At 39.3% G+C, this 24,026-nt stretch overlaps 1 protein-coding gene across 3 annotated transcripts in view; it reads right to left on the bottom strand.

Annotated features, from left to right (window-relative positions):
* LOC149467286 (ephrin type-A receptor 3-like) overlaps window positions 1-24,026 on the bottom strand; it is a 267,500-nt gene that overhangs the window by 109,466 nt on the left and 134,008 nt on the right. For all 3 annotated transcript variants that reach the window (XM_089671959.1, XM_089671961.1, XM_089671960.1), the window contains 4 exons: window positions 19,400-19,735; window positions 17,900-18,012; window positions 16,511-16,673; window positions 12,322-12,430 (listed from right to left, as the gene is read on the bottom strand). In XM_089671959.1, coding sequence (XP_089528085.1) covers window positions 12,322-12,430; window positions 16,511-16,673; window positions 17,900-18,012; window positions 19,400-19,735 — 721 coding nt within the window. The remainder of the gene's footprint in view (window positions 1-12,321; window positions 12,431-16,510; window positions 16,674-17,899; window positions 18,013-19,399; window positions 19,736-24,026) is intronic.

Here is a 24,026-nt window from a genome sequence, read left to right as displayed (position 1 = left end):
GGGATATACATTACTGTGTACATGTCATATCACTATAATGGAGTACAGGGGAGCTGGAATATACATTACTGTCTACATGTCATATCACTATAACGGAGTACAGGGGAGCTGGGATATACATTACTGTCTACATGTCATATCACTATAATGGAGTACAGGGGAGCTAAGATATACATACTGTGTACGTGTCATATCACTATAATGGAGTACAGGGGAGCTGGGATATACATTACTGTATACGTGTCATATCACTATAACGGAGTACAGGGGAGGGGGGATATACATTACTGTATACGTGTCATATCACTATAATGGAGTACAGGGGAGGGGGGATATACATTACTGTATACATGTCATATCACTATAACGGAGTGCAGGGGAGCTGGGATATACATTACTGTATACGTGTCATATCACTATAATGGAGTACAGGGGAGGGGGGATATACATTACTGTATACATGTCATATCACTATAACGGAGTACAGGGGAGCTGGGATATACATTACTGTGTACATGTCATATCACTATAATGGAGTACAGGGGAGCTGGGATATACATTACTGTATACATGTCATATCACTATAACGGAGTACAGGGGAGGGGGGATATACATTACTGTATACATGTCATATCACTATAATGGAGTACAGGGGAGCTGGGATATACATTACTGTGTACATGTCATATCACTATAATGGAGTACAGGGGAGCTGGGATATACATTACTGTATACATGTCATATCACTATAACGGAGTACAGGGGAGCTGGGATATACATACTGTGTACATGTCATATCACTATAATGGAGTACAGGGGAGCTGGGATATACATTACTGTGTACATGTCATATCACTATAATGGAGTACAGGGGAGCTGGAATATACATTACTGTCTACATGTCATATCACTATAACGGAGTACAGGGGAGCTGGGATATACATTACTGTCTACATGTCATATCACTATAATGGAGTACAGGGGAGCTAAGATATACATACTGTGTACGTGTCATATCCCTATAATGGAGTACAGGGGAGCTGGGATATACATTACTGTATACGTGTCATATCACTATAACGGAGTACAGGGGAGGGGGGATATACATTACTGTATACGTGTCATATCACTATAATGGAGTACAGGGGAGGGGGGATATACATTACTGTATACATGTCATATCACTATAACGGAGTGCAGGGGAGCTGGGATATACATTACTGTATACGTGTCATATCACTATAATGGAGTACAGGGGAGGGGGGATATACATTACTGTATACATGTCATATCACTATAACGGAGTACAGGGGAGCTGGGATATACATTACTGTGTACATGTCATATCACTATAATGGAGTACAGGGGAGCTGGGATATACATTACTGTATACATGTCATATCACTATAACGGAGTACAGGGGAGGGGGGATATACATTACTGTATACATGTCATATCACTATAATGGAGTACAGGGGAGCTGGGATATACATTACTGTGTACATGTCATATCACTATAATGGAGTACAGGGGAGCTGGGATATACATTACTGTATACATGTCATATCACTATAACGGAGTACAGGGGAGCTGGGATATACATACTGTGTACATGTCATATCACTATAATGGAGTACAGGGGAGCTGGGATATACATTACTGTGTACATGTCATATCACTATAATGGAGTACAGGGGAGCTGGAATATACATTACTGTCTACATGTCATATCACTATAACGGAGTACAGGGGAGCTGGGATATACATTACTGTATACATGTCATATCACTATAACGGAGTACAGGGGAGCTGGGATATACATTACTGTATACATGTCATATCACTATAACGGAGTACAGGGGGGCTGGGATATACATTACTGTATACATGTCATATCACTATAACGGAGTACAGGGGAGCTGGGATATACATTACTGTATACATGTCATATCACTGTAATGGAGTACAGGGGAGCTGGGATATACATTACTGTATACATGTCATCACTATAATGGAGTACAGGGGAGCTGGGATATACATTACTGTATACATGTCATCACTATAATGGAGTACAGGGGAGCTGGGATATACATTACTGTGTACAGTTTTATATTTTGGACTATTTATTCTAAAGAAAAATGTAATTTCTTAAGCTTTAAGGGGGCGTGGTTGGGGGTGGGCCAGGGGTGGGGTTTGGGGAGGCTCAGGGTTGGGGTTGGGGTAAGGTTGGGTGGGGCAACTGGTGGAGAGTAAGTTTTGTGACCGGCTAGTAGGTTTGGACTTGAAATTTGAACCCCTGACGGTTTGTTTATTGCCAATTTTTCATCCGAAAGAATAATCGGCTGATTTTTGCACTGTTAGTGGGGCAATGGCATCAACTGATTTTCGCGGTTCCTCCTCATTTCGTTCATGTTGGAAAATTTGTGAAAAACGGCCGATTTTCGCAATCATTGGTGGCAACATCGGTTTACAGAACGAACTATGTTTCGTTTTTTGGGCGAAAAATCGGCCGATAAACGAACTGTCTATGGCAGCAATGGGCAAACTACGGCCCGCGGGCCGTATACGGCCCGGTGGACCTTTTAATCCGGCCCGCGGATGTGGCTGTCAGGATGTGTGTAGGCGGGGCAGCGTGACGAACGTGAGGGGAGGGGAGCTAGGCTCCTCTCACAGTCCGCCCTGAAGACCAGAACGGCGCGGGAACACGGCGAGAGGAACGCACGGAGCAAAGGTAAGTGAATTGACACAGGGGGGACTTGGCTTACTACTTGGGGGGAATAGTACTTTGAGGGATGAATTAATATGGGGGATGAATTACTATATGGGGGATGAATTACTATGGGGGGATGAATTACTATGGGGGATGAATTACTATATGGGGGATGAATTACTATGGGGGATGAATTACTATGGGGGATGAATTACTATAGGGGGGATGAATTACTATATGGGGGATGAATTACTATGGGGGATGAATCACTATGGGGGATGAATTACTATATGGGGGATGAATTACTATAGGGGGGATGAATTACTATATGGGGGATGAATTACTATGGGGGATGAATTACTATGGGGGATGAATTACTATATGGGGGATGAATTACTATATGGGGGATGAATTACTATAGGGGGGATGAATTACTATATGGGGGATGAATTACTATGGGGGATGAATTACTATATGGGGGATGAATTACTATATGGGGGATGAATTACTATGGGGGATGAATTACTATATGGGGGATTAATTACTATGCTTACTATGGGGGAATATTACTATACTTACTATGGATGACACATCATTCATCTACTCTTGGTCCGGCCCCCGGGTCCAATATATGAACCCATTGCGGCCCTCAAGTCAAAAAGTTTGCCCACCCCTGGTCTATGGCCTGCATTAAGGGCTGTCATTAAAAAACAAAGTAGCTGATTAAACATTTTTTTCAACACACAGTTACATTATTTTTACTTTACCTTAAAAAGTGTTTAGTTTAAAAAGACTGAGCTAATGAGAGAATCGTGTACATGATCATGCCTATATACATTTGTAAAAGAAGAGGTATGACATAAGACATAGTACTCAAAACTGGTACAGCTGCAAAAAAAAAAAAAGCTAGCAGCTAAAACATTCAATACACAGCAAGTGAACTCTAATGTAAACACACATCCTTAGATAGCAGTGCTATATTAGGATATATAAAATGGAATTGCAGAAATCTGACAGCTTATCAAGAGTGAAAATATATCCCAGTGAAATTCTATCAAGGACCTGCTGTGATAAATGTAATAGGTGACATTCTGAATCCTGTTCACATTTCTGCTTTTTCTGCTTTTCACTCCACATAGGTTAATTAAGGACAAGTGTCCGGTAACCTCTCAATAATTGTGCTTAGTTGACAGAAAGAAGGCTTGCTGAATTCCTTCACAGATCACATTTTTCACACTAATAAATGAAGTATTATTTTGTAATTATTTTTTATTATTATTATTATTATACTATTGATGAGGAAGTCCCTGAAAATTGCCATTGATCTGGAATTGAATTACTAAAGGCAAACAGACTTTGCAGTTGCTCTGGAGCTGTTTTTTTAATTTTCCTTGCATGTGATTGGATTTACTTTGCAAAGTGAAGCATCGTCTCATTTGCTAGGCTGTGGAGCAACTGCACTTGCAGACTGCAATTACACTTGCAAAGTACACTGTTTATTTTAGAGATGTGCATGACAGAAAAATTTGTTTTGCTTTGGATTTGCTTGTTAAGTTAATAATTACGTTTCGTCATATTTGTTATGTTAGAATGATTTGTTTTAAGAATCCATTTCATATTTTTGGATGTGTTTTGTACATTTGGATTCAGTAGATATTTTTGAATCGATTTGGTAAAGTTCTATAATATTCTATTTTGTTTTTTTCTATTCTATTCAGTTGTATTCTCTTCTATTCTATTTTATTCTATTATATTCTTTTATGTTCTATTCTATTATTTTCTATTCTATTCTGTTTTATTTTATTCAATTCTATTCTATCATATTCTATTCTTTTCAATTTCTTTGGATTCTATTCTATTCCACTCTGTTCTATTCTATTCTGTTTTATTTTACTCTATTCTATTTTGTTCTATTTGTCTCTTTTCCATTTTCTATTCTACTCCACGCACCACAGCAAAAATGCAGCAAAAATGCATATACTTTTTTGCTGCATTTTTGCAACAAAGCAGTGTGAAAGCAGCCCAAGTAGGAATCATTATCTTTTTTCATGTTTATACCTTACTCTGTTTATTGCAATATGTTTCTATTTGAAATTCAAAATTATTTTTGAAACTCAAATTCACTTTCGAGTTCAATTTCATTTTCGAATTCCATATAATTTTCTAATTCAAAATCATTTGTTCTTTCGCTACATTATTTGGTTTCATTATAATTTATTTCAGATTTGTTAAAATACTTTATTGTTGTGATAAGGGCAGCAGAGTGGCTAAGTGGTTAGCACTTCAGCCTGGCAGTACTAGGGTCATTGGTTCAAATCTCAACCACAGCACTACCTGCCTGGAGTTTGCATGTTCTCCCTGTGCCTGCGTGGGTTTCCTCTGAGTACTCCGGTTTCCTCCCACACTCCCAAGACATGCTGGCAGACCTATTGGATCCTGTCTAAATTGGCCCTAGTATCAGTGGTGTATTTAGGTTTCGTGCTGCCCTAAGCAATACAAAAATCAGCCCCCCCCACCACCACCACCACAGAGAGACCTTGACACTGACCAAACCCCCCCTCCCGCATGCAGAGAGCCTGACATTAACAAACAACACCTCAGCTCTCCCCCCACCCAAGAGAGCCTTCCACTACCACCGCCCCCCATACACTGGCAACCCTCCCCACCCCGGCAATAGAGAGAAGAAACTCACCTTCACAGCTCTGGACCTCCCCGGAAACAAGAGTCAGGCACTGCATCCACCATCAAGAAACCCGCAGCCTCTATCAGATCCCACCTGGTCCCCATGCTTTTTCCCTTCTTTTGGGGGCTGGCGCTGCCCCCCTTAAAAATGCTGCTGCCCCCTTGAAAAATGCTGCCCTAGGCAAATGCTTTGTTTGCCTTGTGGTAAATACACCCCTGCCTAGTATATGTATGTATGAATGTGAGGTAGGGACCTTAGATTGTACACCCCTTAAAGGTTAGGGACTGATGTGAATATACAATATATATGTAAAGTGCTGAGTAAATTGATGGTACTATATAAGTACCTGTAATTATAATAATTCAGAAAAATGACAAATTTCCTCCATATTTCAATTTCTAACTAAATGAATCACACATGTCTAGTCTTGCTTTTAGTAAATTAACCCCATTGATCCATAGAAAATGCATGTTTTTTAATTGTGAACTAAAAAACAACTTCACCTTAAGTGAAGTTGTCATTTGAATAATTCCCCCTATTTCCCTGAGTGCAGCCCACTGGCCCCAACATACTTACCAACAGACCTGATCCACACAGTGGGGCTGATTTACTAAAGCTGGAGAGTGCATAATCTGGTGCAGCCATGCATAGTAGCCAATCAGCTTCTAACTTCAGATTGTTCAATTAAGCTTTGGCAATAAAATCTGGAAGTTTATTGGTTTCTATGTAGAGCTGCACCAGATTTTGCACTTTAGTGGTTCATAGGATTTTACTTCTATGTATGTCTCCTGCCTAGTTAATGGGTGTCAGACAGACCAGAAAGTGATTTAAATCTTCCCAATGTGAACAGAGACAGTAATATTTTTTTTATCTAGCAGAATGGGCACAGGCTTGAACCTCTTTCAAGTTTTCATTACTTTCTGTGTCCCCATTCTGGGGATTTGCCTCACATCCTGCCCATGTGATAGGTGTCAGAAAGAGCAGGAAGTGAGGTATAAATCTCCCGACAAGGGCAAATAACAATAAAAAAAACTCAAAAGAGGTTCTAAATCTTTTTACATTCTATGAACAACTTAAAATAAAAACATTATGGTTGGAGCTGGGCATTAACGACAATGAGTGTTATCTATACTCCACAATAGGGAATATAAAACTCTTTTAGAGGAACAATTCTTTATTAAGAGTTCTGTATACTGCATTTTACTGATCTTCAAAGAACTTACCATAGGAAGCATGTTACATTTGCCTCCTGGTCTTTGAGTCACTAAAATATCAATTATAGACATTTCGAAGGCATGTTTTGGGCTTTGTTCCTTTTCCCCATTTCTGTTTACGTCTGCACGGGAAGGAATGAAATGTAAACAGGAAAAAGCAGGGCATTGTCAAAGAAGTTTTGGATCCTTTTGTTCTCTGTTTTGTTTGATTACCATTTTTGGTATTCTGTTTATTACGAGATCTGCGTATCCACGTTGTTCTGTTTATGTGTAATCCTGCTGTTGCAGTAAGGTCATTGTGGGTTCTGTAAGTACTGTTCCATTTTCTCTATTATCCTGACAATAAAAGTTGTTTGGATTTAAAAAAAAAAATATAGACATTTATGGGTTTATTTACTAAAGCTGGAGAGTGTAAAATCAGACTCACGTCTGCATAAACACCAATCAGCTTCTGACCTCAGCTTGTTCAATTAAGCTTTGGCAAAACATGGAAAGCTGATTGGTTTCTATCCAGAAGTGAGCCTGATTTTGCATGTTCCACCTTTAGTAAATCAACATCTTAGTTCAGAGATGTAGCCTTCCCCCTTTTACCAACTCTTAGGCTACGTTCACACTAGCGTTGTGTGCAGGTGGCAGAGAGGCGTTTGGGAAGCGTTTTTACCTCTTCCCAAACGCCTCGGACAATTCTGCACATTGCAGCACATGGTGCTGTTCTAACGGGAGCGTTAGCGTTAGCGTCGCATCGCGGCAAAACGGACGCCTCTGGTCGAGTCAGGAGGCATTGAAGCCTCCTATTCTAGTCTATGGTGCCGCTCCGCAAATGCCCGGCCGGCGTTTGCGGCGCTGTTGCGTAGCGGTAACACCATTTAAACTTCATTATAGGCATTTGTGGGGCGTTTTTAACGCTCGGCAAATGCCTAGCAACCGCTGCTAAACCGCGCATGTGGCGTTTGCGGAGCGTTTGCCGAGCGTTAAAAAACGCTCCGCAAGCGCCAGACTAACGCTTGCCAGACGCTATAGGGGCGTTTGGTAAGGGTTGGTAAAACAGTCAAGTGTGAACGAGTCCTTAAAGTGTCAATAGCACATACCTTGCTAAATTGTACCAATCAGATCGTACATGTAATTACTTTTGGACCGAGCGTAGAATTCTTCCCACTGCTAACAATAACTCTTTCTACCAGATCAGGCACTACCTGCCACATTTTTAGTGGTAAAGGAGTTGCTTCCTTTTGGTATACAATACAGCCAGCACTTTGCTGCTTTTCTTACAATGCTAAAATAAAATTGAAAAGGAACCTGTCATACAGCTGTTGCATTTCATTGCTGAGGTTCCTGTCTAATGCTGGAAACTGCCAGCAGGCACATTTTGTTTGATGGTGCAGAGGTGTGCTACTTGATCTAATCTCACTTCTGGGATATGGCAGAATACAACCATAGTTGGAAGCCTCAGCTGTGATATCAACCATTGTGACAGGTTACTGCAACGTTAACCTGTGCTTTGCCTATGCAAGTTAAAGCCAACAGATGCACTTTAATTACCTAGTCTTCCCCTGCAAATACCTTTTCATTGCTTCCCTATCACGTAATTGGCTATTTCGAGTGCAAATAAATATCTAGAACTTCTGTGTATAAAAGTTATATGATTCACTCACATCTTTCCATGTTTGGTAATTAGTCCATTGCTATCACATGGCAGCAGGAAGACGGTCCTCACCTGTGTGTAAACTCAAATTGCTTGTCTGACTATAGATTATGCAAGATGATTACACAAAGTTTCTTCTCCTGGCTGCCAGCAGTAAACATAGCAGCATATGAGTGCAGAGAAGCAAGTATTAAATGCTGAAAAATACACATAAAAAGTTCCCAGCACACTTACCATTCAGAGAGCAACAATTTATATTCCAATGGTTTTTAATAATTTTTTAAACATTATAAAACAGAGGCAATAAAACTCGCCCACACAGGGGCTATCAATTGGAAAAAAAAAGTGCAAAATAAAAGAAAAAAACAGTACTCTAACACCAACAGGGCAAAAGGTACGCCCACGCAGGGCTATCAATGACACATAAGGAACAAAACATTAATGCAACTGACTCTAACAACTAAAGGCAGCTGTCCAGTCACACCAAAAACAGAGAGAGAGAAAAGGGGAGAAAAAAAAAAAAAGGGGGGAGGCAAAAAGCAGGGGTCCAAGAGCGCCAATATCGAACGCCATTACATCCCCAGACTAGCCGGGGGGAGTGTGGGAAAGGCATATTGCAACCACGGCTCCCATATTTTCAAAAATTTACGGTGGGAGTTGATACGGATACTCGACATCTGCTCGTTGAGCATCATAGTAGTCATACTATCCCGCACCCCCTGAAGAGGGACAAACGGACTCTGGGCAATTGTTCTAGTGGCCGATAAAAACAAATAAGAAGCCAACTTCTGCTGGTGAACCAAGAGGCCCGGTATGGGGCAATGAAGCAAGACATATCGGGCATCCCGGCGTATGGAGAGATGGAACAAGGTGAAAAGGAGGCCAAACACACGAGACCAAAAACGAAACAGTCTCGGACATGACCACCAGATGTGCAAGACATCTCCACGATGGCCACAACCCCGAAAACATCGATCACTACAGGCAGGGTTAGCTCGGGCCAACCGAGCTGGAACCCAATACCACCAAAACAATACCTTATAGGCTGCCTCCAGTGTGGTCGTATTAAATGAGCATTTAGCTATGAATGACCAAGCCCTATTCCAGTCCTCCGGATCCACAGCCACTCCCAGATCGCGCTCCCACTGAACAACATATGAAAGAGAAGTATGCGACGGGCGTCTGTTCAGAGCTGCATAAAGAAGGGATATAAGGCCCGGAGCGCCCGGACGCTGTTGGCAAAGCTGTTCAAAGGCATATTTCTGGTAGAGAGCAACAATTTATAACAAATTCTACACTATGTTAGTATACATGTTTGCATACATGTGCAGATATATGTGGAAGCCACATTGCCTTCTGCGATGTTTGATCCCCTAACTCTAGTCTAACAGAACTCCTATATCGGGACATATATAGTGTGGAGCTCACCCCCATTCCTATTTCCAAGACTCCCAGATGGTTCTTCAAGGTGAAGCGGAAGCTCGATACAGCAGCTAGCCACCAGTGTCCTGGTGATGGAGGTGAGTGGATTATTGTCTGTCTTGACCTCAAAGTCCACGCCATATAAAGTGCCTGCCCTGGCATTTCTGATCCACCTTCTACATCCTCACTTCTCAGCAATTCATTGATGAATCAAGCTATTTGGGAGAATCCCTTCACTAATCTTTGAAACTAGGAGCAGAACCCCAGGACTGACCTCAGTTTCAAGGTGAGGGGTCTTGGCCAGAAAGTGACAGCTTGCTATGTCTTTGGGTCAGTGGACAGCTGAGACAACATGCCTGAGATCAGTTGCTAAAAAGTCATTGGGGGCTCCTGACAGAACCTGGGGTATCTGGTCACACTCATAGAACCCCAACAGGCATATGAAAGCAGTCTTCTTTTGGTCTTCATGGTGTTTGGGAATATGATAATATCCACCCCTTAGATCCATCAGACTAAACTACTACTTCACCCCACAGGTATTGCAGATCATCTTTTATCCGCACAGTGGTGTACTGGTCAGGGATGGTACTTCTGTTGAGGGTGTGGTAGTGGATGCATATCCCCAAGGCACTGTTTTTCTTTTCGGAGAGGCTGTCATTGGCCAGTGTTAGGACTTAAGTGTACTTTGGAGTGCTCTAAACAGGAGTATAACAAAATCGGTGGCCAAAGGCCTCTCACCACTCTGAAGTTTGTCACAAAGTTTCCTTCCTCTTGTGGGTGTCTGCAACATTAGATACACAAGCAGGCTACCTCCTAAAGTCTCTGAGGGTGATAGCAGCAGTCCTAAACACTGTAGCAGAGACACCAGATGAAACAGCACACATTTCAGATGCAGTTGCTCTCTTCTCACAACCCACTTAGCCTTGTCAGGTCAGCGGAGTGCCACATGGACAGGGAAACAGTGTCTAACCAACTGCGGCCTGATACTAACTCATCAGGCTATAAAGTGAACTTGTGTCTTTGTTTTTTTTACTGCCTAGGCAAAACGCAGGCCCACTTTGAACTTGTTCTTGCATATGCAAACTTGTATTTAGTGTAAGGAATTTGACTCTAAGAAATGGGTTCTTGTGCTGCTACAATGTGCTGTGTTGCAGACATAATGCAGATTTACCTACAACCCTGTGACTTTTACTGAGATGAGCACAAGGTCTCTGCAATATGGGTCAATCTACATTATGTGAGCTGAACTAGCAGTAAAGCCTTAGAGGAAAAACAGAGTAAAGATCTTCCTAAACAAGAGGCCGCAATCATTATACAGCTCCCACCAATCAATAATGCAATCAGTGAAAATAAATAAATGCTGCAAGGTTACCTTGACTTAGATACACCAGGAGACAAAGAAAAAGGAAACTGAACAATAACAAGGGGAACTGAGTCAGGGGTCATGGTATTAAATAATCTGAAGCTAACAGAAAATACAACCAAGCATAAGTTAGCCTGTACTGCTTACTGTGCTTGCCTAATGGCAAATGCTATCCCACTGGTTGAGAAAACATGGACAGAATTTACTTTTACAAATGGGTTCAAGAATAGGCAAATATTTACTCATTCAAACCAAGAATTAATTGGTGTTTTCTGAAATAACATACTGCACCAAAATATATTCAATAAAAAAGCAAATAAAATAATGGGCAGCACAGTGGCTAAATGGTTAGCACTTCTGCCTGTCAGTACTAGGGTCGTTGGTTCAAATCCCAACCATGGCACCACCTGCCTGGAGTTTGCATGTTCTCCCTGTGCCTGCGTGGGTTTCCTCTGGGTACTCTGGTTTCCTCCCACACTCCAAAAACATGCTGGTAGGCTAATTGGATCCTGTCTACATTGGCCCATGTATAAATGAATGCAAGTTAGGGACCTTAGATTGTATACCCCTTGAGGGTTAGGGACTGATGTGAATGTACAATATATATGTAAAGTGCTGCATAAACTGACGGTGCTATATAAGTACCTGAAATAAATAATAAAAACAAGTCACTGAAGCAAACTTTCCTAAACTGATGTTCACTTTAAAAAAAAAATCCTTGTTTCTTTTATTTGGTTTTTATCAAGGAAATGGTATTGTTAGCAATAGTACTTAATTACTCCACTATTTATACATGACTTGTGGACACTTTAAAAGACAAATACTATTTTAACTTACAGATTCTACGAAGGTTCTCATTTTTTGGGTCATGGTATATCCAATTGTCGCTTGTCACACTTGTACCTGTTCTGTAAAGTTGAAGACATTTTACCACTCCTCTAAGGAGCTTCCTCAGCTACATGTCAAAAGGCATTCAACATTACAGAACAAGTACAGTTGAATGTGACAGCTACTAACACTTTTTTTTACGTTTTATCTATAGTTTTAAAAAAAAATTTGACTTCTGCACCAGGGCTCTTTTTACATGTACTTTACAACTTGGTCGCCAAAAGTTTGAAAATGTACAATTTAAGAGCTCCTACTTAGCCACCATTAACATCCAAATTCAAAATGTCTTTATTTAAAGAAAACATTTTCTTTATTAACCTAAGAAGGGCAATGAATGATGTGAGATGACATGAGAAAATCATTTTAAACTGTACATTTTTTCAAAGTATAACATTTTACCTTCCACTGACAAAGAAGCAGGTGACCAGGAAAATAAGAAGAATAATTCCACCAGCTACAGAAATGGCTAAAATAGTGATCTGATTGGGATCAGTAATGGCAATCATATCTGGAAAACAGAAATAGACACCAACCAATAAACACAAATTCTGAGGACGAGTATTAGGAAATAAATTATTTCAGATGAAGATAAATACATTTTGTAAACAATACACCAGAAAATAGGGACAGACATAGTGATTTCAGTAAAATGATTTTGCAGAAAAATAAATGATTTAATTGTTTGGAAAAAAATGTATCCAAAGCGAAAACGTTCAATAACGCCTATTGAGCTGCTGAAGAAAAAAAGCTTTAATAAATCTTTTTTTTTTAAATCTACTCTTTATTTATTACTTGAAAGCATGTGTTTTTTGACTGTAGGTGTGGCTGTCAATGATGACCGTGCCTCCACAACACAGGTGCTCATAGTGACCCTGTTTTGGTTTCTAGAGCCACCTCTGGTATGTATGTTCACTTTTCAAGAGAAATTTGGAAAATTAGGTGAACCTGTGTACACTTTGAATACCCAATCAAGTGCAAGTGAAAATAAAAAAACAAGATTTTTCCTAGCACAAGATTGGGTATTTAAATTTGGCATAGGTTCACGGTATTTACTAACACATTGCAACACGAACATATGATTTGAAACAGCACATGACTGGTTGACTGAACTGAACAAAACTCTATCTTATTTAATAAATTCAGTGAGCATTCACTTTGCTAAGTGAACGATTTTTATTCATAAATCAACCCCCTTGTTTTTCAGTTAGTGGACTGCATGTTAGCTCCAACTGCAACAAAGCATGTAAAGGGGTCAGCTTGTTGCATGAAAGGAAAAACCAAAACAGCCCCATTTGTGTTACTACATGAAAGGGGCTCTATCCATGGAAAATCCATTTACGGTAAATATTTACTTAATTTATAAAAAATCTCATAAAATAACTAATGAAAATGAACCCCATAAAACTTTGTATAAAAACATAATTTTATTTTTAAAAATATATAGAGGAGAGAAACATAACAAACTGAATTAAAATGGAAGTGGTTGTACTCTGCAGCTGCATTTATTGACATCGCTGGGCACTTATGTTTAAAGCATTGCGATTGATTTATTTTGACAATACTCAAAGATTCACTTAATCCAATCATGCAAGAAGAAAAGTCCTCTTTATTTATTCCATCTGTACATGATTGGATAATTTAAATAATTTTCATTCTTCTCAAATCTTTTAGTAAATCAGCCTCATTGTTATCCATTTATTACTGTGAATATTATATGCTCAACAGTTGTGCAGTAGACGCAACTGCATTTTTCTGGATGGCTCCCATGCGGAGATGTTTATTATTTGAGCATTTAGCATATTGTCTGGTAGTGTGGATCTAGAACGGCACTACGGATGCTTGCAAAGGGCTGTTGTTTTAATAAGGTTTTACATGCTGATTATTTATTGTGGTATCTTTCCAGTAAGATATACTGTATATGTTTTTCAAGTATTGAGTAACTGAAATGGGTTTGTCTTTGGGGCTATTTTTGTAGTGATTTGCAACCTTGTGAGCTCCCATCATTTCTATAAATGAAGGCGCGTGAGCACCCTATTTTAATACAAAATTACATAATTATCCTAATATACGTTGAATTATTGGTTTTGTTTCTGCATAAAATGTGTGTGCATTTAATGAAAACAATCTAAACAGTAACAAAATTAATTAAGGGAGAGTGCAAAATTATTGCATAAGCACACACCAATATATTCAAATTAGTGTTTGCAGAAAGAGGTTAATTTACTACCAGTTAACTGGGAAAGTTTATATATTGATCATGATAAAGTTCTCTTTGTAAATGAAGTGCCACAATGCAGAAGAGATTAAAGGATGTTTTCCAAAATACTCCAGAGAGAATCCATTAATCCTCCATAAATCATGATAGACAAAGGCAAATCAGCCTGTATTTGGGATTAAATTCTGGATGTCACCAGATTACAAGGACATCCGCTGGGAACATTAATTCTTCCTAATAAAACCCTCATTATACATAACGGGGTGTGCTGGGAATAAGGGTGTTTATGGAAATTGGCAATTAGGTATACATAATGTATTACATTAGCACTCAGTTTGCTCCTTGAATCAAGGGACACTATATGTCCCATTCCTTAAAGAGTTTAATAACTCCTAATAAATGAATAGTCTTCCCATTCAATTCTGATAAAAACTTTTCTTGATAAATATTAAGCTAAAGATTCCCATGACCTCTAAGGGCTATGTTAGATTGGTAATTTCTCACATAGCAGTTTTAAAGTAGAAAATAATGATCTAATCATAGACTCAAAAGAAAATTACTTGCCCCCGCTGCACAAGTATCTGGAAGAATGATCCACTTCCAAAAGCACTGTGTGTAGTCCTGGCATAGTCTGCAGCACCTAAGGCTGAACTCCATGCAAACAGCTAAATTCATAGTTACAGAGACTGTACATTTTTTTTATTAAAACTACAAACATGTTATATTTACATGCTCTGTGCAATGGGGTTTGCACAGAGCAGCCCCAATTTTCCACTTCTAGGATCCCACACCGGCATTCTGAGCTTTGCGTGCAATCCCCCCCCCCCCCCATGTGTACCCCCACAGCAGGCTGCTTGCTCTGGGGGAGCTCATGTGTGGTTGTATCCACCCATTCCCTGCTCCTCATCACTGGTTCTCTTATTGGCAGCAGCGGGAGCCAATGGCTCCTGCTGCTGTATCTGAGCCAATAAGGAGTGAGAGAGCTGAAAGAGCCTCAGCTCTTGTACACATCGCAATCGGGCTTAGGAATGTATTTAGGGGGAAGGCTGTGGGGAAAGCTGCATGCAGTATGGTAAAAAACCTTCTGATTCTCAAACTACTTTAAATTACCTATATGAGTTGATAAATTACCTATATGAGAGCTGCTGCATTAAAGTAGTACAGACTGGTCACCTCTCTGCCTTCTACCTGGAAGTAGACAGTAAAGGAGGAATGATAGTCTGATAAACACATCAATCCTGTTCTTTCCTCCTGTCAGCATGTTCCTTGTAGCTACATTTGTATGCAGCTCTCTTGATTGGCTGCTGGTGCTACCCCTGCCTCCAGACCAAGTTCTGTTGTACAAAGGGTTACAAGAAGCTAAGATCATGTATTTTCATTAGCCACGTTAAGGAATGCAACTAGAACTAAACTCTGTCAGGCTTATTACTGTGTATGGTCCTTTTTGGGATATTTCCCCTGACTTCCTGTCTTGGAGACACAACAGGAAGTGACAGGAATTGGTAGATTTTATATTTGATAGACATATGTACACATTGGGAGCTTTCACCTTACCTCCTAATCCAGTGACAATTATCAATGATGGAATTGCCTCTCGTTCTGATGGCAGTTGTCAGTAGGAGAGGATTTAAGGAATTAAAGTGATATTCAGGGATAGGTTTTTTATTAAATAAAAAAGAAATTATGCTTAACAATATCACACAGAATGGTGGCTTACCTCCTCTTTGGGTTGGCACCCTCTACTCCTCCTTCCTATGGTGCTTCCTCAGCCATGTACTGAGGGAGCAGAAGTGCGGGCATGCTTCTAAACTGGGCTGCATGCGTCCATAGACACACATAGCATGGCTCAGCCACGCCCTCCACTACCTCTTCACAGGATTTGACTGACAGCAGCAGGAGCCTATGGCTCCCGCTGTTCTCAGTGTGTCCTGTGAGACTCAGAAGACGGAGCAGTGATGCTGCAGATGCGGCAGCAATGAATTGATGGAGGAGTCAGGTAAGTGTTTGGGTGGGAAGGGAGGGGGCACAACTTACAGTGGAAAGTTTTCTTATCTTAATGCGGTGAGTGCACTAAAAAAAAAAAATATTATAAGACTTTGGAATCACTTTAAAGGGGAATCTTCTCAAAAGAGAAACTCATTGAAAAAAAACCCAGGAAGAATGTCTAATCCTTCCACATTTGTAGTATACAATGTATACACCCTGACTTTTGTAAATCAGAGGAAGTTAATAACACTGTTGTTGTCTATAGCAACCAGGCCAATATTTAATAATTATATATAGTCAGAACTACATGCTGTTAGGATATGATTTACAGTAGAACATTTGCTACTTGATATAAAATGAAACCAAGTTTAGAATGAGATGTCTTGCCTTCAGTGCTGGTCTCCAGCTCTATTTCACCACCATATATTCCTTGTCCCCCAACCGTGTGAGCTCGGACTCGAAAAACATAGGTGGTTCCAGGTTTTAATCCATCCACAGTCATGAACGTAGATCGTGTTTTCAAGATTGTGTAATTTTGATCTTTGTGATTCTGGGAAAAAAATGGAAACAACCTCTTTAAGTGATTAACATTTTCACTGTACATGTGTAAAGTTTCAATGAGAACAACATAAATCCCACAACAAAGTATTTATATGCTATATATATATATATATATATATATATATATATATATATATATATAAAAACATGTATTGTTTCCCTATTATGCTGTTGGTCATCTTACGCAACTTAGAAGCTAAAGCTGAAAACCAGCCTAAGTCTCTGCAGATGTCTGTAAAAATCAGTAAGCCAGTTACAAGAGTAGTGGTCTGGCGTTATGATTCCTAAAATTGTTTACATATCAGTTAAATAGAATTTTCCTTTAAGGGAATTTATAAGTGAATAATATAAAACCTCTATAGAGATTGCATGTTAACAGTACAGTCAAAGTTGGTTAATTTATTAGTGGCCATTGTTTACAAGGGTAATTTGTGGTGAGCAAATCTTAAATAGATAATTAAGTATAGTATACAAAATTGACCTCTCTCTTAGGAAGAGATGCCATTGCAAAATGATGGCATCCACTCTGCAGACCACCCCTCTTGACACCACCTCCTTCCTTCTGCTTTTTTCTGAAGCCGTGGATACCCCATTCACATCTGAGCATTTTGTAGCTTGCAGCTCTGTAATGCTCGACATTGAAAAACCCAGATTTTTCATTTGTGCCTGTTCACACCTGAACATAGTGTTGATTGAAGCTTGTAGCTTGAAAAATTAGCTTCTTTTGAAATACAAACTGCAAGGATTTTTGGCCCAAATAAACGTCAGTGGGAGCACCTAAGAAATATACAAATGTGCAAAAAGTGGACAAACACACACATTGTGTGTTTTTTCCCCACAGTAACTAGCTTTCCATTGGCTAAAAATAATTTGAAAAAAAAGCTCAAGCCTCAGATGAAAACAAAAACAAGCACAACCTGCTTGTACAATCGCTCCAAAAGAAAAGCCTCCAAAACAATCAAAGACGCCCAGCTCAAGTGTGAATATAGTCTAACACTAACCAAACATGACCTAAAACCCTGTACATTGTATCCCATTACATTCAATGAAACAACCCTTCAAAGACCACCAAGTAACTAATGCAGAAAGAAAAACAAACTTTAAACACGTATAGTGGAGAGATGTGCCCTTTACTCTATAAAGGTTAGCATTCTGAATATATATATCTCCTGATATGCCAAACAAAAATGATGTGTGGATTTTTCCAGTACTGACCTTTTCATAATATATTACTTCATATTCCACCACTGCATCATTAGTTTTTTCTGGCCCTTGGAAAGCCAATGTGATGCTGTCTTTACTTTTTCTTTCTTTTAGAATGACATTGACTGCGAAGAATGTGGAAAACTATGTAAGTACAATCTATTGCCTTTACAATGCAGCTGATCACATTTCAAAAAAAGGAAAATATATATATAAGTTAATGCTCTTTACCAACCCTGCTCTAGGCGGACCTATTGACCTGAATGGGAAAAGCACCGAGTTGCTATAAGTGATAGCTCCATGATTTGGAGCATTATACCTAAACTGTACATAACAAAAATTATTTATTTTTCCCATATTGGTCGTATATATTTCCTATCCATACCGACCAGAACTTTTTTAATATAATGGCATTGTTTTCAAAGAATTAAACGCCAATCTACCAGCAAATTTTATTAGGTAAAAAAGTCCAATCTTAAATTAGGTGCCAGAGAGGTTTAGTAACTACTTTTAGTATTTGTTTTCACTTCATTACAAGAGGCTTGGTTTTCCTGACTTTTGGACTAATCTCGGAGCAGCTGCTACAGCCCTGTCCAATGAAAGGACTTCAAAGACCATTAGTGGAGATCGTATTCAGTAGGAATTGAATCAGTGTGGCACAATGACACAGAGGGTTTTCACGCTAATAAAGGTAGGATCTGAAACCCTATAGTGCCCAATCTTAGGCAGAATTACTTGCTTTAACTCTGTACAGTGATCCAACAGGCTCACTTTACAGAGTTGATAAACCAATGTACTCCAAACAACGTTAGTTTTTGTTACATGTAGACGTGAATTACCTGTTGGCTTCCTATATTTCTAGGTCACCCTGACATAGTTCCTTGCTTTTCTACAGTTCACATTTGAATTTCATTCTTTGACCTGCAAAACAGCACTGTGTCTGTACATAGTCCACTATATAGAATAAACTCAAAACAGGGAGGGTAAAACCCCTCATTCATGGTCCAAAATTTCAAGCACTAAGATCTTTGCTGTGGAGAGATTAGTTTTGGACAGACTCCATCATCAGTCTGAGGGTACTTTAATCAAGGAGATCTGGGTTTGACCTAAACTTTTTAGACCAATTGTCCATCTTTTTTTGGTGATAAGTTCTGTGAATAATGACACTTTAAATTACCTTAGTCCTGTTTAGATATTTTTATTTGACAAATTTCACCAAAGTCTGTATTTTTTATGATCTTGCAAAAAATCGTCAGTGAGTGCTGTAATTTCTTTAGTATTCCAAATAAATTGTGGAGTTACTTTCGCTACCCTCAAACCACTTGGGTTTTTGCTCACATATAGACATTAATGTGATTTCAGGACCCAGTTAGTCCTTTTGGGAACCAGGAAAAAGAAGGGACATATTATACCACTGACAAAAATAAAGAAAAATAATGTGTATTAGAATACTACCAATTTTGTGTGTCCACCAAGTTATGTCATCTGTGAAGAAGCAATCTGAGGTCTTACCTACTTGACTTGTAGTAATATTGACAGAAATAAAGTGTTTAGGTCCAGAGCTCATCTCAGAAACACCATTCAAAGCCTCAATGTCAAATGTGTAGTTGGTATATGGAAGAAGATCAGTGATGAGGACACGAGGATGAGGCAGTCCAAACTGTCTAGGAATATAATGGATACCGCTTCCACATGGGCTGCATTTTTGTCCTTCAAAAAGGCACCTTCTGCAGTGTATGTTATATGTGACGTCCATTCGGCCCCCTGAATCTTCAGGGGGGCTCCACTCCATAATGACCGATGTTTCATTGACTGTAGAAATTGGATTATCTGGGGCAGATGGTGGACCTTAACAAAAGGATACAGGAGAGACATAAAGGGAGGGGTGACATTTAATTAGGAAGAGCAAATCAGAAGCAAGCATACCTGTTCATGGCATTGTCAGTGACACTCTAACAGATAACCTTTTGTAGACAGGCACTATTTATCATAACAGAGCTTTTAGAGGGACACTATTAATCATCGCTTGATAGAAACACAGATTTTATGACATCCACTGCTGGGAAGTTCAACCTCTGTCCCATTCATCCCAGTTTTCAGAGCATCTCATGTAATTCATCTTCCTGTCACAAAAGTGATCTAAGGGTTCCGTTATCAGATGCTTTAGAGCAAGTGAGTCTATCAGGTTTCTGACAAAAGACACTCCCTTGAGCAATCACACTGGATGCAAGCCAGGGACTGGCATAAGGAGTGTAATCAGAGTACTTGCCAAAAGGTCTCTTCTCTTAAACACAAAAAGAAAAAAAGTTCATGCTAGAATATGCTTGTCAACAAAAACATAAAAGGCGGTGAGAAGTCAGGAGAAAAGTTCTCAAATTATTCAAGTACAATTCACAAAAATAAAGCTACCTCTTAATGAATAAATACTTTTATAGAAACCTGCAATCTTGACATACAAATTATGGATACCGGATATAGTTATATTATATAGCCAGCAGAAATCATCATATATCTTCAGTGGTGTGGGAAATCACACAGAGATAAGTGTAGGAGAGATATAGAGGTTGATTTACTTTAACTGGAGAGTGCAAAATCTGGTGCAGCTGTGCACGGTAGCCAATCAGCTTCTAACTTCAGCTTGTTCAATTAAGCTTTGACCAAAAAACTGCAAGCTGATTGGTTTCTAAGCAGAGCTGCACCCAATTTGTTTTTTCCAATAAAGTTTTTATTGAGGTTTCCAATCAAGGTCCAAACAATATATAGTACAAATACATTTGGCATGGTTCTCCATTACAATATGCAGCCACCTATAGTCAACATGTATTATTACCATGCGGCGTATACAAATGTTCACAGCCTAAGAAGTAAACCATTTTACAATATGTGCTGTTCTTGTTAACCAATATATAATTCCTTGTAAACTGCACCCGATTTTTACTCTCCAGTTTTAGTAAATCAACCCCATAGTCTGTGCTAGGCTAGTTCTTATGGTATAATAGTCATAGGATCTGTTCCCCTTGCAAGCAAGTAATGCAGTGGTTTCTTACAAGCTGCGAAGGAATAAATGCTTATGGATAGAAAATATACTGGCTTACATATTTTATACCAATTAACCACTTCCCTACTGCCCTATAGCAGATATACTGCTACAAGGCAGCACAGGTGCACAAAATCGCATATATATATATATATATATATATATGTGTGTGTGTGATGGAAATGCAAAATCACACATATATATATATATACACGTGATTTTGCCATTTGCGGCTGCGGCTGTCAATCACCGGGTCTCGGCTGCTGATTACTTGCCAGGGCCCGGTGATTGCCTGCCGAGTATCTCCGTCGGGGAGAAGAACTGTATGTAAACAATACAAATATCAAGCGTAGGTGAGCACTGGAACTATAAAGCAGCTAGCACCAAGGTATAGGTAACAACTCCTTATTGGTGATTCTTTCCAGAGTTTATATTTATTGCACACATGTATCCTTCAGGAGTTCCACTACTTATTACCCCACCATTCAACATTGATGAATATATAAGGGAAGTGCAAAGATATTTCCAATATTGGATAACAACAGGAACTAGAAAATGTGAAGATTCAACCATTCTGAATACTACTATCACGGACTCCCTATACTCCACAAATGAAGGTTGTTTCCTTCATGTACCTATAACGGTTTTCCCAGCCACTTAATTAATGCAGCTAAGTGAATGCGCAGGATGTTTTTTTTGTTTTTATATTCACTGATTTTATTTTTGTGATTGACTGTGTGTTCACCGTGTCCATAATGCCTAACCTTCCCATGGTTATCATAATCTAAATAAAGTAAACTATTTGTATCTACTATAATGGTGAAGATTTAGTCCGCGTAGGATTCATAATATACCTTCTTTTTGGCAGTTCTGCTCTAGTCAGCTGCTAACCTTTTTCTCATAAGCAATATTTGGTTTAGAATCCACACCCAACATTAGGGTGAGTCGGAGAAATTCCTTTGATGGGTGGCTACACCCTTGGCATAAGTGCAAAGTCATGCGGACATTTTTTTTAGCGGAACAGTCAAGTGCAGCATGTAAAAAACAAATATAAAAAATGTTCAATAAATCATTTAATAAATGTGAACAGTAAAGTGCAGCATAAAAATGGGGGGAATATACAAAGTCCATAAAATATCAATGGAGTAAGAGCTATAAATTGTCCATAAGGATATAAGTATGGCAATCACGGTGAAATATTGTAAAATGATCCAATAGGGAATCCACCACCTGTGTCAGATGTACACTCACCAGACATCTACTGGTAAACAGCATGTAAGCACATCTCATCTGGGTACAGGTAACAGCAATAAAGCCTCTGCAAAGGATGCTCAGCCAAGGGCAAAAAACACAGCTGGACCCTCTCCTATGAGGAATATTGCACCACAAGATGACCGCCGTTCCGACCTTTGGCAACGTGATGTCAGCAAGTGCGGCAACACCCAACGCATTTTGTGCGCACTGAAGACACTGCATATACAGACTGATTTTACTGTTGTTGGTTTAGTAACACTTTAACAGTTGACAGTGCAGTCTGCAAGCCAGTATTTAGCTTGTAGAAAAGAAGGGGGAGGAGGAGGGAAGAGCAGGGGAGTGTCTTGCCATCCTAGGCTACAGGACTGTATGTTTCTCTTGAGGCACACAGTGCAGAGAGACACAAATCTAGTACCTGCATGCAAGGGTGACTCAGTAGGGCACTGCAAGAGAAAGGAGCCACCTTGAAACAGGAAACCTGGGACAGCGGTCATGGAAAAAAGACAAAAAGAAAGGGCACCAGCCTAGTACATTAACCATAACATTATTCATTTGAAAGATACAAATTAGGTGTTTATACTCATAAACAGACATAAGAAAAGGCTCATCACAAATATCGAGGAAAATTCCCCACAAGGGCCTGCAGACCCTGGTGTGTTTGAGGGTGCCCCCTCTTCTTGATCTATGTGTTAAGGCTATGAAAACTAGTCACACCTCGAGTTGAAGGGGTGCCAGGTAAATGATACTAATCAGGTTCTACAAACATTGGCTCATTAGGGTAACCATCGTCTACTAATCAGATGAGAACTGGGTGATTCCACCATAACCATCTTAAACATATCCAATTGATGCCACAACTGCTGGTCATCTAAAAAGGAGCCTTTTACATCTTTATAAGCATGGGGGTTATTATTGCTCATTGTTTAGTTGTTTTAAACTCATGATGGTGTATGGAAATGTGCAAGATGGTTATGGTGGATTCACCTGGTTCTCATGTGATTGATAGATGAAAGTTAGCCTTATGAGCCAATGTCTGTCCTCTCAGTCTACCTGGAGGCATGCACAGTGGTTCTACCTGTTCTTTTCCTGGATATTTGTGCTGAGTGTTTCTTATGTCCATTTGTGAGTATACAGTAAGCACCTCATTTTTATATCTTTCAATTAAATAGTGTCAAGATTTATGCACTAGGCTGGTGCACCCTCTTTTTGTCTTTCTGCATGTATTGCCTACAGATCACCTTTATCTGAGGAGTGGAGCAAGACTCAGCGAGTACCTGAGATCTGATGTTTTGTTGGTAGTCTCAAGATATTTGGAATAGAGAGTGTCCACTCGCAATATTGGTATCACACTTGAGTGCAGGAGATTGTGTGTAGATGTTCTTTGACAGTGGTCATGGCATTAGCTTAAACTAGAACATAGTCAAGGGTGTCAAACCTTATGACTTTCCTGGGTCTCATTGGAAGAATAGGATAAAACACACTAACAATAAGGATAGCTGATGAGCAGAAAAAGTTAGGCAGATCACAAGTTAACGATCACTGATATAGATAATGTACCTATGTGAGTAAAATAAATTAATTTTTATTTTTTAAATTATAAAAGTAAAAGAGGGCAACAGAAAACTAGTGCGATATTTGACAGTTTTTGCTAAACTTTTGCTAATATCTGGTTCGATGGATGTAACAATTCTCAATTAATTCTTAAGGTGCTTTTCAGATATTTTGGTTCTAATTTTGCCCTTCGTGCACTTCATCCTTGAAAATAGTTGCTCACAAATAAAGCTGTTGGTGAAAACTGATGACTAAAATAAGGTGTAAAGAGTAGGATATTTTTTTTTGCGGAGGTAA

Source organism: Staurois parvus, unplaced genomic scaffold, assembly GCF_062004578.1.
Source record: "Staurois parvus isolate SC_StPar_1 unplaced genomic scaffold, SC_StPar_1.0 ptg000116l, whole genome shotgun sequence".
NCBI classification, from domain to species: domain Eukaryota; kingdom Metazoa; phylum Chordata; class Amphibia; order Anura; family Ranidae; genus Staurois; species Staurois parvus.
The sequence above is the reverse complement of the archived record's forward strand: the minus strand, read 5'-3'. Positions and strand labels throughout refer to the sequence as shown.